At 42.1% G+C, this 16,186-nt stretch overlaps 1 protein-coding gene across 1 annotated transcript in view; it reads left to right on the plus strand.

The window, feature by feature from the left end:
- ROR1 (receptor tyrosine kinase like orphan receptor 1) overlaps positions 1 to 16,186 on the plus strand; it is a gene marked incomplete at both ends in the record, with an annotated part of 394,069 nt that overhangs the window by 349,626 nt on the left and 28,257 nt on the right. Inside the window, 3 exons of the mRNA XM_080692061.1 lie at positions 4,080 to 4,207; positions 7,196 to 7,513; positions 9,063 to 9,308. Coding sequence (XP_080548187.1) covers positions 4,080 to 4,207; positions 7,196 to 7,513; positions 9,063 to 9,308 — 692 coding nt within the window. The remainder of the gene's footprint in view (positions 1 to 4,079; positions 4,208 to 7,195; positions 7,514 to 9,062; positions 9,309 to 16,186) is intronic.

Here is a 16,186-nt window from a genome sequence, read left to right on the forward strand (position 1 = left end):
TGGATTCCATTCACAAAGCAACCCTGCACCTTGACACCATGGGGCGCTAGCTGGACCTTGCTGGGCCAGGTACCGTGATGGATGGCCATGTTCCATGGACCTTTCCACATGCACTTTTTGTCTCCCCAGAATGCAGCCTCGGGCATGCTCCTTGCAACTGCTCTTGTGTTTCTGCCGCTTCATGTTTTTAATTTGCTGAGCGTGGAGTGAGGCAGAAAGACATCAACGATGAAAGAAGTGTGAATTGGAGAAAAAAAAAAAGCATAACACTGATTCATGCCCTGGGAGCGTTTGTTCTCCCCTGGCCAAAGCCAGCAGGGGAATGGAAAGGAATGAGAGGTGGTGGTGATTTTGTTGAAAAGAAAGCCTTTCTGCCACCCAATGTAAAGTAAAGCATCTTCCCAGTAGAAAGCCCCTGTAAGAAGTGCATAAACAGCTGGGAGTGGTAGTGCATGCCTGTAATCCCAGTACTAGGGAGGCTGAGGCAGGAAGATCACAGGTTCAAGACCAACCTCAACAACTTAGACTCTCAGTAACCTACCCAAACCGTGTTTCAAAACACAAACAAAAATAAATTAAAAGAGCTGAGGGTGTAATTTGGAGGTAGAATGCCTCTGGGTTCAATCGTCAGTATCACAAAAAAAAAAAATAAATAAATAAAAAACTTACATAAGCAAACTTCTTGGAAGAGACCTGTGCAGCGTAGCTACAAGCACTGCATTAGAACAAATCTAGCTTTTCTGTTTGCTGTGTAACTTTGGGCAAGTCCTCTGTGCTTTCTGACACCCCATTTTCTAATCTGTATACAGGAATAATTACATTTTGCCTTCTTTATAAGATTGTAATCAGAGCCAGGCGTGGTGGTGCACACTTGTAATCCCAGTATTTGGGAGGCTGAGACAGAGAATCATGGTTCACGGACAGCCTCAGCTACTTAGTGAGGTCCTCAGCAACTTAGTGAGAGCCTGCTTCAAACTAAGGAATTAGCCGGGTGTGGTGGTGCATACTTGTAATCCCCGCGCTTGGGAGGCAGAAGACAGGAGGATAGCGCAGGTTCGAAGCCAACCTCGCTGGCTTAAGAGACCCTGTTTCCAAATAAAATATTAAATAGGTCTGGGAGTGTAGCCGAGAAGGGTTCCATCCCCAGTACCACCACCACAAAAAAAAAAAAGAAAAAAGGATTAAAAATAGCGCTGGAAGTGTAGCTCAGAGCTAGAATGCCCCTGGGTTCCATCCCCAGTACTAGAGAAAAAAAAAAAAAAAAAAAAGATTGTAGTCAGTATTAAATGATTTAACATCTATTTTATAAGCGTATAAAATTCAACAGCGCCTAGTATCACGTATAGGCTCATTATAAAGCCTCTTGTTTATTATTAGTCTGACTTAATTAAGAGCAGTCTTGAGCCACAACATAGCTGCAGATCTAAAGACACGGTGTGATGATCTGAGCTTGAATTTTCGGTTTAAATCCTGGCTCGGCCACTCAGTGGCTTTGTGGATTTCAGCAAGTTACTCAATTTCTCTGAATAGGAGCGGTTCCTTCTGCAAAGGAAGGGTGAGAATTCCTCATCAAGGGCTGCCTTCAAAACAGCACCAAGCACAGTACTCAGCACAGAGGAGCAGGTACTTAATACAAGGATGCTTTTGCAGCCTTGGGATTCTTGACCACATTTGCATCACCTGAGAGTAGCTGTTTTTAAATTTTTCTATTAAGCATGAATACCTAAGCCTTCTCCCTAGAGAGTAAGATTTAATAGGCCCGAGGTGGGGCCTGAACACTGGAATTTTCGAACGCTTCCTGAAGAAATTCTTACAAGCAGCCAGGGCTGAGAACTATTCCCGAGCAGATAATGTTACATAGTGGTTCATTTTTTTTTTTATATAGATTTTTTGTGTCCCCAGGTGATTGGTCAGAATAGCAGGAATTCTGGGCATAGCCAAAAATTCAATACACCTGCAGCTCTAAGCCCTTGATCAGAAATAGGTGGCCACAGAATTGCATTCCACCTTATTATGGGAAAATATATACTTATATATTCAAAGGGTCTTTTTAAGAGTCCTGAACTGGAAAGGTGGTAAGAAGTTTAGCCTAAGCCTCACACATAAAATATGGGAACTCCCAGTAGGTTGGGGATTTATATCTGGGGGTAATTCCAGGGTTTTCTCCTCCCAAGAGATATAAATTGAAGCCTTGAGAGTTTAATGTAGGGAGGATGGAGTGTTCTCATAATGACACCTTAGACATCCAGGGCCCTGCTAATGCCGAGGGATAGAAAAGCCTCGTCTGGAGTAGCAGGGGGTGGCGTGGGGGTAGATTCTAGTCTCTGTACTTAGGTTTCCAGCATCCAAGGCTAGGTCATCGAGACCCTTCTTTCTCCCCATAGGTTTATGGTATTAGTTACCCAATAAAAGTTGGGTTAATTTTACAACCCAAGTAAAATTTAAGCCAAAAAGGCTTCAGCATTACTCTAGGATTTATGAAAGTAAACATATGGAGTGCTTGCATGATTGTGCAACATTAAAATTTCAATGTCTTTACGTCAGGTATATGATATATTCATTTGTATGTGGACTTAAAGTTTATGTTTTTAAGAGCTTTGTAGTACAGGCTATTTTTGGGACTAAACTAAAGATACTTCCCTCCTTTCCACCTTCAAAATGACTGATTTAGAGCATGGGGAATAAAAGGCTGCAGAAAACAATTGTCCTGTCATATTTTTTTTTTCACCTGGTTTATTGCTGGAGTGGAATTCCTAGACTCCTATACTGAACCCACCAGTGGGAAAGCCCAGTACCATAGCTCTGAACATGTCCATGTTACAGAGCAGAAGCTTAGCAAATTTCTGTCTTTTAAATAAATGTCCTCTTGGATCACTGTGAAAGCTTTAATTATAATCATATGAATCTCTGAAAATTAAAAGGCTTTTATCTACTTAATGAGATTACCAAGACTTGAACTTGGAGGGTACAAAGGTCAATTATTATCTTCATCGTATAGACAAGAAAACCATGGCTCAGAGGGCACAGACAGCATGCCTAAAGATGCCCACATGTTAGATGCAGGATGAAAATTTTGCTCTCCTGATTCTAAACTTAGAAGAAACTCAAGAGGGAAAGTGGAGGTGAGTTGTTGACAGCAGCCAGGTGAGCAGAGGAGGAGCAGTCGGTCAGAAGTCAGCCCACAGATGTGGCTGGCAGGCAGGCAGCCTTTGGCACGGCCATGGTGATAGCCTGTGTCCTCCCAAGTTGACTCTGCCATCCGGGGTCCTGATCTCCATCACTTGCCACACTGCCATTAATAGGGTCAGTTTCTGGTGTCCTTTCCCCTTCTAGATAAAATCTACTTCCCTCCTTTAGTTATCATTATAATTGTAGGTGGCAAAATTTTAATAAGAGTATTTTTAAAAACTTTAGAGGACCACAAATGCAAGGTTCTCATATCAGTTTTCTCTAGATTCCCAGGGATTTAGTGACTCGTGTCAGATTCTTTCAGTCTCTGGCTTGCCCCCACCTCTTTCTGCATGGTAAAGATGAGGGCTCTCACGCTGTGAGGGCCACCTAATTAGGCTGCCCTCTGGTTCTTCCAAGCTGCACCCAGCTTCTTACCCTGTGGGCCCCCTAATGGACATATCAGTTGGAGTGGATCTGTGGCTAATGCGCCCACACCATTGTAGTAAATGAAGCAGAAATAATCTGTGCTTAAAAAAATAAAGCAACAACAATAAAAAAAAAAAACACTGTAGAACATGTGCCCAGGTTTTCAATTCATTTCCTCCTTGCTCTTATAACTACATCATCTTCCAGCCCACCACCAGCTGCGAAAATAAAAGCATTTTCTCCCATATTTCAGGATGATTTTGTGCTGCAGGATGATTTTCTGGGGGTGTAGGAAACTTGACCAACGTGACCAACAGATGTTTTCAGTGATGTTTTGGGAACTGAGCAAAACTCAGTTTCCTTGACCCATTCTTTAGATACTATGCCCAACTGCGCCCCCTGGTGACTCTTTAGGGCCTCGTGCATTTGGAGCCGACCGCAGCTAAGTGGCGTGTCCTCTAATGGCTCTGCTTTGTTTTTAGAGATGAGTATGAAGAAGATGGATTCTGTCAGCCATACAGAGGGATTGCATGTGCACGATTTATTGGCAACCGCACCGTCTATATGGAATCTTTGCACATGCAAGGGGAAATAGAAAATCAGATCACAGGTAGGTAACACCATGAACATTATATTTATCCCTCAAATAACTTTTTTTTTCTCACCCAAAGTTTCATTGAGCTCCTTTCTTGACAAAGGTCTGGGCTGGGGACAGGTAGCAAGACCATACAGAGTCATGAGAAGCCATCTCCGTGCTCTGGAATTTACATTCAAATAATTTATTAAAGATTGCTTGGGCTGGGTGTGGTGGCGCATGCTTGTAATCCCCACGCTTGGGAGGCTGAGACAGGAGGATCACACAGGTTCGAAGCCAGCCTCAGCTGGCTTAAGAGATCCTGTTTCTAAATAAAAATATAAAATAGGTCTAGCAGTGTAGCCCGGAGGTAGAAGGCCCCTGGGTTCCATCCCTAGTATCACACACACACACAAAAAAAAAAATTGCTTGTAAGCCAGACATGTGGTGGTGCATGCTTGTCATCCGAGTACTTGGGGGCTGAGACAGAAAGATTGTGGGTTCGAGGCCAGCCTCAGCAGCTCAGTGAGGCTGTCAGTAATTTAGCGAGACCCTGTTTCCAAATTAAAAAAAAAAAAGGTCCACGGCTATAGCTATAGCTAATAAGTAAAATGTCTCTGAGTTAAATTCCCAGCACCACACACACACACACACACACACAAAAGATTGCTCTTAGAAGAAGAGGAAGCTTTGAGAAATCTCACACACATTGAAGCCAGTGGTGTGGGAAGCAAGGCAAGTTTGTCTTTGCCCTCATGGAGTTTACTATTGGGAAGCACCGGGGTGTAGACTAAAAGGGAGTGAACGTAGGTAGCATCCGGGACCCTGGGCACCAATCCCAGAGCTGAGGTTATGACGACTTAGTGGAAATTATTTACTCTCTGTGATGATCATTTCCTCCCCTGTGAAATCATGCTGAGGTGAGATGACCTCAAGTGTCTTCCTTTCCCACCTTTCACTAGTTTACTCTTTGTTCATCTTAATTGAATTTTAATTTTCTTTCGGTGAATAGCGAAGCACCTTCTAGCACGCAGGAACGAGGGGTGTGCAGACCAGCGCACACTATTCTGCGCCCAGTGCTGGTGGCCACGGCCACTAGCCTTGTGCTTCTTTTACTTCTGCACCACAACTTCTTTGCAGCCCACTAAAATTGCCTAAAATTCATGAAGCCTATAATCCCAGTATTTCAGAGGCTGAGAGAGGTTTGCAGGTTCAAGGCCAGTCTCAGCAACTTACCAAGATCCTCAGCATCTGAGGAAGACTGTTTCAAAAATAAAATAAAAAGGCTTCAAGAATGCCCCGGGGTTCAATCCCCAGTACCAAAATAAAGGGAAAAAAAGCCTTCATGAATTTCTGATGAGGTTGGCAGCTTTAGCAAACACCAATATAAGATAGCACGTTATGTATGAATTTCAGAAGTATATTTCACATGTTTTTCTGAAATTTAGATGTGACTGTCATACTTTGTCTGAAAACCTGAGAATTTAAAGGAGCCCAAAACAGGGAAGGATGAGAGAGGGCGGAGGGAAGATGGTCATGACCCATGCAAGAAATATGCATGTATGGAAATGGCCATTAATTTGTATGGTTAATATGCATTTCTTGAAAAAGAGGGAGTAAGAGAGAGAAAGTAAGTAGCAAAACCAACTGAAATTAGGTGTGATGGTGCACACCTGTAATCTCAGCTACTCAGAAGGCTGAACAGGAGAATCTTAAGTTAGAGGCTAGCCTGAGCAACTTAGAAAGACCTTGTCTCCGAATTAAAAAAAGGGATGAGATCTAGCTCAGTGGTAGACACTAGCCTAGGATGGCAGCCCATGGGTTTAATCTGCAATACTAACAATAAAAAAAAGGCAAGAACATAAGAAAGTATGAAAGTGTGTACTCTGAGGAATTGAAGAAGCAGAGAGGAGGCTATTTCACCAAGAGAAGCAACTAGAGGGAGATGGAATTGCCATTTGCTGAAGCTCTCAGGGCTTTTCAAGAAGATGAAGGCTCTGAAATGTCAAAGAGCAAATGTAGGGTTGATAGAGAGGGGCCGTTGAAGGCACATTCCAACCTAAGAGCATTTTAACATACTTTTTTTTTATAAGAATACACACAAATAAAGGGAGAGTCTGATATAAACATTTGGTAACCCATTTATAATAATTCTCTGTTGGAGATGTTCTATGGACATCAGCTTCCTGGAAAGTAATACCAATTTTTGTTATTGTTTTTCAATCCACTTAACTTTGTGTAATCGAATATTTCCCAAACTTGTTTGGCTGTGTAATCCTAGCTTCTCAAACATGCCTAATAGTCTATCGGACCAATGTCCTGAAGAACACACTTTGGGAAATGGTGCATCAGCACCCTGGAGGGCTGCCTGGCGAGGCTGGAGTTCTTGTCGCATGGAGACCTGTTGGGTCTGAGGTTAGCCCAAAGGACCACTAATATTCTATGATGCATCCTGGAACAATTGGATTGTGCTTACTGAGAACTTCCAAGCGAGTCGCCTCATGTTCCGAAGATGAAGTAGAAAGCATTCAAACCACAAGAAAATTAAGCAAGTTCTCAAAGTCGTCCAGCGACTCTTGCCATCTGGCAAGACACAGAACCCAATGCTGTGCTTAGCCTCAGCTGCCGCCTGAAGCAAGTTCTGCCCTGGAGCTGTCGAATGTCTTAGAAGCCTCACAAAACTAATGAAAAAAAAAAAAAGGGAACTGCATGAAACACAAAGTTCTTGTGCCTTGTAGTAAAAAATGAAAAATGTATTGTACTTTAACCTAATTAATTATTTTATTAGGGAATGGTACATATGTAATTTAATCTCGTCTTTTTTTTTAAACTTTGTACTCAATATTTTTTTTTAAGCCAGGGAAAGTAAGCTGCTTAGGCATCTGAAATAAATCTCCTTCCCTTGGCCCTGTTGCTTTGAGCAGATTCCTCCCAAAGTGTGTTTATATTTAATATCTGTTGACCAGATAACCTGAGACAATGAGCCCTGGCCTCTGGGAGTTAATGATTGTGTTTGTTTTTCAGCCGCCTTCACCATGATCGGCACCTCCAGTCACTTATCCGATAAGTGTTCCCAGTTTGCTATTCCTTCCCTGTGCCACTACGCCTTCCCATACTGCGATGAAACCTCACCGGTCCCAAAGCCCCGTGACTTGTGTCGCGATGAATGTGAAATCCTGGAAAATGTCCTGTGTCAAACAGAATACATTTTTGCAAGATCGAATCCCATGATTCTGATGAGGCTAAAACTGCCAAACTGTGAAGATCTTCCCCAGCCAGAGAGCCCAGAAGCTGCAAACTGTATCCGGATTGGAATTCCCATGGCAGATCCTATTAATAAAAGTAAGTGCTAACCGCGGACCTGCTGTGTTGCTCTGTGGGCCAGCAACCCTATGAAACAGTGACGACTAGACCTTGACCTACAGTAATTATTCACACTGGGGCAATAGTTGTTCAAATTGGTAGTAAGATTACCTTCCCAGGGCTGAATACCACACCTGGGTATTCAGAGGTGGATTAGCTACTGACCTTTAAGAATCTTCATGAAGACAACAATTCAAAGTTATAGGCACTGGTTTCTCATTAACCTGAATGCAGAATCACCATATGACCCAGCAGTTCCACTCTTGAGTTTATGATCTAAAGAACTAAAAACAGGCATTCAAACAAAAACTCATATAAGAATGTTCATAACAGCACTACTTTCCATCGCCAAAAGGTAGAAACAACCCAATTGTCCATCCGCAGAGAATTGGTAAACAACTGATGATATAGCCGCACAACGAAATATTATTTATCCATAAAAAGGAGTAAAATACACACTGTGAACTGCATGAAACTTGAAAACAAAAACAGTATGCCAAGTGAAAGAAGCCAGGCACCCCTGTATGATTCCATTTATATGAAATCTCCAGGAGAGTCAAATCCTTGGAGACACAAATCAGATTAGTGGTTGCCAGGGCAGGGCTACAAGTAGCAGGAGTGACTGTTTAATGGATAGACGTTCTGGAGCCTCATAGTGTAGTTGCAACACATTGTGAAGGTACTAAATGCACTGATAATAGATTTTATGGGATGCATATTGCATCCAAATTTAAAATGAATATATATGAAGGCTTACCTCGATTTTCTATCCTCTCACCACCACCAAACAAAAGACTGATCTGCTAGACATTTCCTTTCACCCAACATTAGACTCACTGAAAATTTTTTAGTTTCCCTTAATAGTTAATACTATTTTGTTACTTAAACAAATGCATTTAAATATTCAGAATTCTGCTTAGCAAAAAGTGCTCAATATCACCATCGGTGTGCTATTATCATTATCCTTGCAAATTCCCATTTATTTCCTCTCAGTAGATTCTATAATGCTTTCAACTTAGTGTCCTAGTGGTTACCTGGGAGAGCTACTTAAGAGGACCTGCTTCTCAACGGTGTCCATCCCATCAGCACAGAGAAAGCCCTAACTCCTGCTAGAAACCCAGAACACACTGCCCCAATAAACATTTTCTGTGAATTGCCAGCTATGTTCTTTATCACATGATTCATATCTAAGGCCATCAATCAGAAGGGAAGAAAAAGCTTAGCTTGAACCTTCCTTGAACCATTCACGAGGAAATTACTCCTATACCCCCAGGTCCCGCCCCAGTTCCGATTCCTTCTGTATTCAATATTAAAAATACTTGCAGAAGACTGGTTTTATCCCTAGAGCATAAGCTTTAAATCCTCCTAGGAATGTAACTGCAAGGCAAGCCCAGGTCCAAGCTCAGCAAGCAGAAAGATTGCCCGCATGGCCCCTGACCGGCAGGGAAGCCTTGGCCACAAGGTTAATTATATGCCCTCCCCTCCTCACCTGTTTCTTTTTAGCAGTTTGGACCTTTTTGTTTTTCAGATCACAAGTGCTATAATAGCACAGGCGTGGACTACCGGGGGACCGTCAGTGTGACCAAGTCAGGGCGGCAGTGCCAGCCGTGGAATTCTCAGTACCCCCACACGCACACCTTCACGGCCCTCCGTTTCCCAGAGCTGAACGGGGGCCATTCCTACTGCCGCAACCCGGGGAATCAGAAGGAAGCCCCATGGTGCTTCACCCTGGACGAAAACTTTAAGTCTGACCTGTGTGACATCCCGGCATGTGGTAAATAGAAGTCACTGTCTTTAATGTCTTCATTCACTTTCAAAGATCTCCACCACACACCCCTTCCCCTAGGAGAGCCCTGCGAGGGGGACAAATTTAACTGATAATGTTCAATTGATCTCAAACAATTTTAGTGCAGATCAAATAAATTATTACTATATAATATGTACCGTAGGGTCCCAAACACATCCTCAAGAACTAACTGCTTTTATATCTACAGCTGTTGTACTAGTAGATAGAACAGGGACCCAGCTCAACAGAGGCACAGATGAGACCACTTATCATTAGTGTAGGTAGGAAAAAAATTTTACCCATAATGGTCCACAAGCAGGGGTAACTTTTTGGCACAGCAGGTATATTAGAAGCAGATAGGGAACTATTTTCTGTATGTCACTGAGAACAACCACAAGGTAGGATGAATCTCCAGCCATTGCAAGTGGAATTGCTGAGTCAGTGTATTCCTTTAGCCAGAAAATGTTTGTAAAATAGGACAGAGAGAAGGAAAACATCAGTAAGACCTGGCATCCAGAACTGTTTTGGAACTAACTGGTCTTCCTGAGACTAGTTGTCATGGATATGGGGAGTGGGATTCCCAGGCATGGTTGGGGAGTCAGGATGCCACTGCTGGGAACGATAGCAAAAAGCTACAGGATGGGGTCAAGAAGCAGCAATAGTCATGAGACACACAAAACAACACAGCCAAGGGCAGCTGGGCATTTAACTAGGTGATGATCCAATCCATTCTTGCCATGGTATTTGTTAAGGACCTACTACATGCCAAGAGCGGATAAGCAGAGACTCTAAAGTGAGGGTTGGCCGAGCACATCCAGGAAGGAGGTGGGGCCCCTGGGGCTGGAACAGAATGAGCAAGGAGAAGAGTAGTAGAACAGGGCAGAACGGTAATAGGAACCAGGCCTGTCGTGCCCTGCAGGCCTCTGTAATACAGAAGCTCAGGCCTTGAGTGAGCCAAGAATGCTTTAGAGCGTTCTGAACAGAGGATTTTTAAAGGACCACTTTGGCAACTGAGTTGAGACTAGACTTGAGAAAGTTTGTAAGAACAGAAATGAAGAGGCCAGTTGGAAGTTACTGTGATGCTGATTGGGAAAGAAATACCTTGGCCTAGGCAGGAGGAGGAGCTCAGGAGGCAGAGACCAGGGAGCAGACACTGCATTTGTAAGCTAGAGGTGGCAGGGGTCACTGGTGGGTTAGATGTGGGGCTAACCCATAAAAGGAGGAAGGACTCAAAAGAGACTCCAGAACTCTTGGCTTGCCTTGCCTTTGGCTGAGAGGGAGAAAACCACAAGAGAAAGGTTTGGTAGGGGCTGGATCAAATAAATTATTTTAAGAAAGAAATGAAGTGCTCATTCCACCCTGGGCAGACACCATTGCATTTAGGTGACTCCCGATCCTTAATTTTCAGCTGATGTTCATCAGAAGTCGGGGAGTAATTTTTCCGTTAACTGAAAGATATGTTGATAATCTGATTCAAGGACACAAGTTCTCATGCAATTAGTTTAAGTTAAGGACTTTACATTATACCTAAAGAATATTAGTTTAAAAAAAAAAGAATATTAGTTTTCATTTTCAATGGCCTTCCTGAAGCATATAGACCAAACACATGCTCTGAGGAATAAAAATCCTTGGAAAGTCTTTTACACTGTGTAGAAAGAGAGAGCTCGCTTCTGTCCATGGAGCACCTACTATGTGTCTGCACAATGCTTGGCACTTAGCGAATTATTCACTTAAAATTCATAACTGTGCTGTGGGGAAGGTGCTATTAACGTGTGCCAGTGAGAAAAAGACTGAAGGAGATGTCTAAATCACACAACCAACCACTGATGGGATTGGACCTGGATCCAGCATCTGTTGGCATAGACCTCTGAGCAAACTCCAGCTTCCTACTCTTTTACCAGGCACTGTGCTCTCTCATTTTAAGAAGTTTAAATAACTACAAGAAACAAATAAAAGAAAAACTGGCCCATCCTCTGGATTCCACCATGCTGGTTCCCATTATATGATATGACATAAAAAAGTTCCCATGCTGCTGAAGAAATCTATCATAGTACTACTCAATATATTATTACAGCAGTACTCAGCACCATCATATTGGAAACTCTCAGATTTCTTTCTGAATATCAGTCTGCAGAGGACACAGTTAAAATTCTGAGAACCAGTTCATTCTAGTCAAATGAATGGTGAATTTAGATGTAAGTCTAGAGAGGGCAGAGCAGTTTTCACCACTTAGAATTGTTTTAAAAGAGCATTTTCATTTCATTTTGAAAGAAAACACTTCCTCTTGAATTTTTTCAATCCAAGCCACAAGTATATCCATTAAAAACAGGGGCTCCTTGACCCATGGTCAATAAGCTGCTAGAAGCTGGCCGATAAGTCAAATACAAGATCTACAACAGGCTTGTCCTTTGGATTCCACTATTCTGGTTCTCATTATATAATATGACATAAAAAAATAAAAAATAAACAGCCCGCCTCTAATAGAATCATACTTTTAGAACTTAATCCTACTTTTAGAACTTCTAGAGAGCATTTGAATTTCTTTTTCTTATGTCATCCTCACAAACACCTTAAGAGATTAAAGTAGTCATTTCCAACCCTCTCTTACCATATGAGAAAACCAAGGCCCAGAGCCCAAGTTCACCAGTGAATGCACAGAAGACAGGTCCCCTATCTCTAGGACCACTGCTCTTTGTCTTACACCAATGGTTCTTAACCAGAGACAAGTGTGCCTTCCAGGGCACATCTGGTGATCTCTGCAGATATTTTGTTTATCACCAGCACAGGTTTGGATGATGCTACTTGCATCTACTAGGAAGAGGCCAAAGATGCTTCAGAATATTTCATAATACCCAGAATAGTTCACATAAAGATTACATAGCCCTGCCGGGCATGGTGGCGCACACTTGTAATCCCTGCGCTTGGGAGGCGGAGACAGGAGGATCGCGCAGGTCCGAAGCCAGCTCCACTGGCTTGAGACACCCTGTTTCCAAATTTAAAAAATGTATAAAATAGGTCTGGGAGTGCAGGCCGGAGATAGAAGGGTTACCAGGAACCCCAGTACCCCCCCAAAAAAAATTACATAGCCCCAAGTGTCAATAGTGTCAGGGTTGAAGAATCTTTCTCTATGCTATGCAGTTGTAGAACATAGAATAACATTAATATTAGACTGTAGTTATCATTTATTGTGTGCTTACAATCAGCCAAAAGCTATGCTGAGATTTTGTATGCATTACCTCATGAATGAATAGTTTTATATATGCCCCTATGAGTAGGGTTCTTTTTCTATCCAAGAAATAGGATGAGATTTAGAGAGAATGTAATGTGTCCAAGGTGCCTGGCTAATGAGACCCAGCACTTCAACTTATTACCAGATTTTTAAACCCTGTGATTTTCTTATGTATGTATATAGAGATAAATTTATCAGTTGATATCAACCAGAACTTTTCATCTCACATTGAGTTGTCAGCAAGTGAGGCACACTAAAATGAGCCATTTTCCTCTATCCCAAGACAGACAGAACAGCATGGGAATTGTTCTTAGTTCTTAAGTTAAAGTTAAACATTTTTTCAAAATTATTTCTGGGGTTTCTTATTTTTCTCATGACCAATTTTGTTACTTTGTTACTATTTGGTTTCAACTGAGTAAGGCTAAATGAAGGACAGGCCTAATTAAATAGGAAAGAGAAATGTTATAGTTTCTAGAGTAAAGGCACTTGAAAACAGATTGTCTTATCTGTGAGCTTTCACTGTAAAACAAAAGATAAAATTCAGTATGATCTAATGCAGCTACTGTAAATTTGGGAAATTGGCTCAGGTAGGATTATGCTCAAAGTGCTTAGAAGAAGTGAAAAATAAAGAAACAAGAGTTTGAATAAGACCTAATCCCTCCTCCTCCCTGTGATTTCTTTCATTTCCTGGGCATGTGTAAATTACAATGGTTATTTATTTACTCAGTCATTCAGGTATATTGACACCTACTATGCTTCAGACTTTTCGGACATGCTAGATGAGACTGTGCCCTCATGTACCTGACAGAATACGATGAAAAAAGGTTGAATCCCATTAATTACTGTCATCCAGTTTGTGTCTGCCATGGAGTACTTTGATTTCAATGTTGACTGCTGCTTGCTGGATGCTCTGCTATGTTCCTTATACCAGCATCGATAAAATGTGTTGAATTAATAACCCTCACAATAACCCCTAGGTCATGAGGATCAGCTCCTTCTTACTGCTAGAGAAGCTAGAGGCAGTGTTGTCTTTATTAAAGCCAAGATTCAAACCAGACCCATAGGACCCTGTCCCAGGTCCTGTCCTTTGGCCACCATGCCCTAACTGCTTTAATAACAAAGACTAGATTATTTTAGAGGAATAAAGATTCCTTTATTGTTTGCCTCTTCCCTTTGATCATTATGAACTCTCCGGGCCTCTGGGATATTTCCCAGTGATTTTCTTCTCGGCAGCTCCAGGAATGAAGCCTCCAACTGCAAAGACATCTACTCTGAGAGACCCCAATGTGTGCCACTTAGACTCAGCCCTGATACGGTCTGGCTCCCCTAGCAGCTCCACCAGGTCTCATGGTATTTGCTCTTTTCCCATTGAGTCCAGTCTCTCTTCCCTTCCTGGTAGCTTCAGATCTCCAGTCCAAAGCTGGTCATCCTCTGAGATTCTGCAAAGCATTGTTAACTGTGCGTTCACTGCTAGTCATTATCTACCTCCCAAGCCAAGTGCCTTGCATTGGGTGGAAGCTAAATTGAAAAAGAAACACTTTGCTGGTGTTCTTTCTAACTGGGACCCAAGCACACCAGCCAGGTTTGCCGTTTCACTATACCCTGAATCATTCCTTTTGAGCCCAGCTCTGGAGGCAAAGCTATGGAGACATCATTTCTCTGGGAGCTCCTGTTGCAATGATCTGGCTGTTTTAAATGACTTATGTTATTTTTCCATCCCCTACTAATTGAGATCCCCTATTTGTTTCTTTCTTGGTTTACCTGGTGAGGCAGAATTCTGCTGGTTTCAGTGTTTCCATATCCAAACCTTGATCTTTCATTTTACTTAAGTCCTGATGCCATGCTTCTTCCCCTAACCATGCCAGAATCTCAGCATTATGTTTCTGCTCTAAGGAAAGGTGTTTCTTCTCTACCAAATTCCCAAGCAGTGGTCTTGTTTTTGCTTCTAAACTGGCTTCTCCAGAGAGTACCCACTGATAAGAAAAGTTGTAAACCATTTGGCTCCATTTGGAGTTTTCATACCTGGTCTATTTGCTTTTGTACTTCCTTTTAAGAACTTTACTTGCAACAATTTGCTAAAGGGCACATTGCCCAATTCTGTGGCTGAATAGCTTTGACTTGTCCTGTAACCTTATAAACACCCACCCTGGGTTCTGCTTTGTCACAAACCATTTTCTACGACGTGGTGGTTTACAGTCCGGGGCAAAGCAGATGTTTTCCAGATTGTGAACTCTGCAGTTTTTAACTCATTCTGTCAGCAGCCTTCTCCCATATTTCACAGAAGACCTGTTGGAAAGCAGTTTGTCTTTCAGCCATTTCTTCAAACCAAAATTGAACATTACAGTGAATTGGATGGTGGGGAGGGGTAAAGGAGGAAGGAATAGAGCAGTGCTTTGTATACTTGGAAGCTTTCCGGAACAGTTATTTTTATGCTATGGAAATTTTCAAGATGTTCTTTTGTTTCCAGTCTTTATACATTTTCAACAAAGTAAAGAATAATGATGACTCAAAACTTATAGCTAAGTCATGTTCCATAAATATTTTAACTATAATTTTCTGTCAAAGCTTTGTTTATTTTCGTTCCAGTATATATTCAGTCATTTACCCAATGTGTAAGCTTCTCTTAAAAAAAAAAAAAAAGCATTCTAAAGCTCCTAACTTTTTGGGGACCCCACCATGTCAATAGGGAATACTCATTATCCTCTTAACCCTTTGGTGACAGAATTCTGATGTCACACTACAATGATGGTTGCTATTGGCTTTGTATCAGTCCAGGCTCTAGAGGGGAAAAAAAGTGGTACAAGCAAAGAGACAGGAGGGAATTGTTTTGAAGAAAATGTTAAAGTGTTACTAGGGGAAACTAATAAGGAAAAGGTATGGAACCTGGGACTCGCAGGAATTGAAACTATGACCATCCTTGATTGGTGGCCTTGCCCCGTGGAGTATCACTAGGGCTGGTGAGATGGCTGTCCAATGCATGCTGCAGCCATCAGTAGAAAGATTCACCCAATCTCAGCAACGCAGTGAGGAGGAAATCAGAAGAACAAATGTGTCAGCCATACTTTCTTCCTGCCTCCACCTCCTGCTAATGGCTCCCCCTGCCCTTTCCTAGCTGGAAGCCATGGTCAAAGGTGCCCATTGATCCTGCCGGCAGAGGTCAGCCTCAACATGGACTGGACCTTGTGGGCTAAGGCACTCAGAAGGAATGCCGCTGATTTTTAAATTGCTTTGTAAGAGAATCAAAAGTTTAGTAGGGATCTAAATAAACAATGTCAATTCATTCTGTAAAATCAGAAAATCTTGGGAGAAACCTCAGAAATCACCCGGCCTCTGTGTGAATATCACCAGACATCTGCAGAGATGGGGAAATTGTTCTATTCCAAAACGGGCTTCTTCCGCCTGCCCAGAGTCAGACTTTTTAAGATAGAATCAAAACTTATCAGTGAAATCTGGTTTTTTAAAATACATTAACCACTAATTGAAAAAAAAACAAATCATAATAAGAAACAAGTCTGTGACCTAGATGCACCTCTGGTTTAATTTCTCACCCAAGTTTGCAAACATCTACCACATCCCTGCTTTTATACGCTCCTTGTTCTAAAAGGCACATGGCTACCCTTAGTTTTCCTTATCCATT

The sequence above is a fragment of the Muscardinus avellanarius genome (genome assembly GCF_963383645.1).
Source record: "Muscardinus avellanarius genome assembly, chromosome: 3".
NCBI classification, from domain to species: domain Eukaryota; kingdom Metazoa; phylum Chordata; class Mammalia; order Rodentia; family Gliridae; genus Muscardinus; species Muscardinus avellanarius.